The sequence below is a fragment of the Monopterus albus genome, unplaced genomic scaffold (assembly GCF_001952655.1).
Source record: "Monopterus albus unplaced genomic scaffold, M_albus_1.0 scaffold61.1, whole genome shotgun sequence".
Lineage (NCBI taxonomy): Eukaryota > Metazoa > Chordata > Actinopteri > Synbranchiformes > Synbranchidae > Monopterus > Monopterus albus.
This window is the reverse complement of record NW_018127941.1, coordinates 2,588,090-2,590,273: the sequence shown is the minus strand read 5'-3', so window position 1 is coordinate 2,590,273 and position 2,184 is coordinate 2,588,090. Positions and strand designations below refer to the sequence as shown.

The window sequence follows — 2,184 nt, the reverse complement described above, 5'->3', positions numbered from 1 at the left end:
GTCGTCAACCATTACCCCCAGAAATTTGATTTCATATACTCGTTCAATGTTAGCACCCCCAATTCTCACTTGAAGTTCATTATGTGGTCTACGGTTCCCAAATACCATATATTTAGTTTTCTCTAAATTCAAAGATAGTAAATTATTATCACACCATTTCTTTATCTTCCCAAATTCCTCTGAAACCCTTACAGAGAGTTGCTGTAAGTTTTCATCTGATGCCCAAATGGTAGTATCATCGGCAAACAAAACCATTTTAACAGTTTCAGAAACCTTACATATATCATTGATGTATAATATAAATAGTTTAGGTCCCAACACAGAACCCTGAGGCACTCCACACACAATGTCCAGCTCACTCGATTGGTATTCACCCAACTTCACAAATTGACGCCTCTGTGTCAAATAACTTCTGATCCATTTCCAAACCATTCCTCTGATCCCATATTTTTCTAACTTGTCCATTAATAATTCATGATATGATGCACTTAGACATCCATTATCTATACTGGGGGGCTGGAGCCAATCCCAGCTGACATTGGGCAACATGGCAGGGTACACCCTGGACAGGTCGCCAGTCTGTCACAGCACTTAGGCATGTAGTCTCCAAACATATAGCATTGTGATGGTTTTACAATATTTTTGCTCATGTTTTATGTTTTACTTTTCCTGTCAGGATAAAAGCATTGAGGAGCAGCTTTCGATGGGGATCCGGTATTTTGACCTCCGCATTGCACACAAACCCAATGACTCATCCAGCAACCTGTACTTCACACATGTTATATACTCACATGTAACAGTTTTGGTGAGTTTAATAAAATTAGATGCTAAAGTTTGAGCTTTTATAGCATGTTTTCAGTTAAATATCCTTCCTTTACAGGAAACACTTATGTCTGTTGCCACGTGGCTGGAGTCTCACCCAAAGGAGGTTGTTATCCTTGACTGCAGCCATTTTGAGGGAATGGACAACGAATGCCATGAATCATTCATTTTCTCCCTGAAGATAGTGTTCGGCTTAAAACTCTGTCCCCGGGGGGTCAGTTTTCTCTGTGTGCAGCTGATTAACCTCAGAGGAATGACACTGTGCCTTATCACCTCTAACCTGCCCTCAACAGGTATCAGTCCTGACCTTGCGGAGTCTGTGGGCATCTGGTTACCAGGTCATCCTGTCCTACGACTCCCAGACTGCAGCAGCACATCAGGAGCTCTGGCCTAACATCCCCTACTTGTGGGCCAACCAGCGCACAGCACAAGGAGTGATCAGCTACCTGGACTGGAACAAAGATATGGGCCGTCCAGGTGAGTTTCATTTACACTCTACCTGATATTCACTGTGCTGATGTGGGAGTGTGGACAGTGGAGCATATAATGTTAGCATGTATTAAATCTTTTTCCCGGTGCATTTTCATGAATATGCAAGTCTTTCTCCAGAGGGCTTCTTCATCTCTGGCCTGAACCTGACAGCGGACAGGTGTTACATCACCAAGAATCCAAAGCAGTCCCTCCGGACGCTGACTTTCAGTAACTGGGAGTGTTTGAAGAAATGGGTGGAGGAGCAGGTACCTGGGTCAGACCACAAGAGTATAAACATCATCGCAGGAGACTTTGTGGGGCCACTTCCACTCTGCTCTCTGGTCATTGCACTGAACCAAAAACTTGTCTGGAAGAACAGCAGTCAGATAAAAAAACTGACTGCATCCAAGTGGAACTGAAGCCAAAATAGCTACTGTATACCTCCTTTTCTCTCTTCTGTTTCTGTCACTATATATACTGTTTTCTACAATAAGAGTTTTAAGTTAATGAAAAAGTTTCTCTCTCTTCCATGTTACAAGTGCTATGGATGAGAAAAAATATACGATGGGGATATTTATTGACCTAAAAAAAGCATTTGATACAATCAATCATGAACTATTAATGGATAAGTTAGAGAAATATGGGATCAGAGGAATGGTTTGGAAATGGATCAGAAGTTATCTGACACAGAGGCGTCAATTTGTGAAGTTGGGTGAATACCAATCGAGTGAGCTTGATATTGTATGTGGAGTGCCTCAGGGTTCAGTTTTGGGACCTAAATTATTCATATTATACATTAATGATATATGTAAGGTTTCTGAAATAGTCAAAGTGGTTTTGTTTGCTGATGATACTACCATTTGGGCATCTGATGAAAACCTACAGCAACTA

At 41.5% G+C, this 2,184-nt stretch overlaps 1 protein-coding gene across 3 annotated transcripts in view; it reads left to right on the top strand.

The window, feature by feature from the left end:
• Positions 1–1,866, top strand: part of plcxd1.2 (phospholipase C, X domain containing 1, tandem duplicate 2) — a 5,103-nt gene extending 3,237 nt beyond the window's left edge. For 2 of the 3 annotated variants that reach the window (XM_020603328.1, XM_020603326.1), the window contains 4 exons: positions 677–805; positions 881–1,036; positions 1,116–1,299; positions 1,432–1,866. In XM_020603328.1, the coding sequence (XP_020458984.1) occupies positions 677–805; positions 881–1,036; positions 1,116–1,299; positions 1,432–1,712 (750 nt within the window). In that variant the 3' untranslated portion in view covers positions 1,713–1,866. The remainder of the gene's footprint in view (positions 1–676; positions 806–880; positions 1,037–1,115; positions 1,300–1,431) is intronic. The other variant, XM_020603329.1, reaches the window with a different exon arrangement.
• Positions 1,867–2,184: the final 318 nt, after the last annotated feature.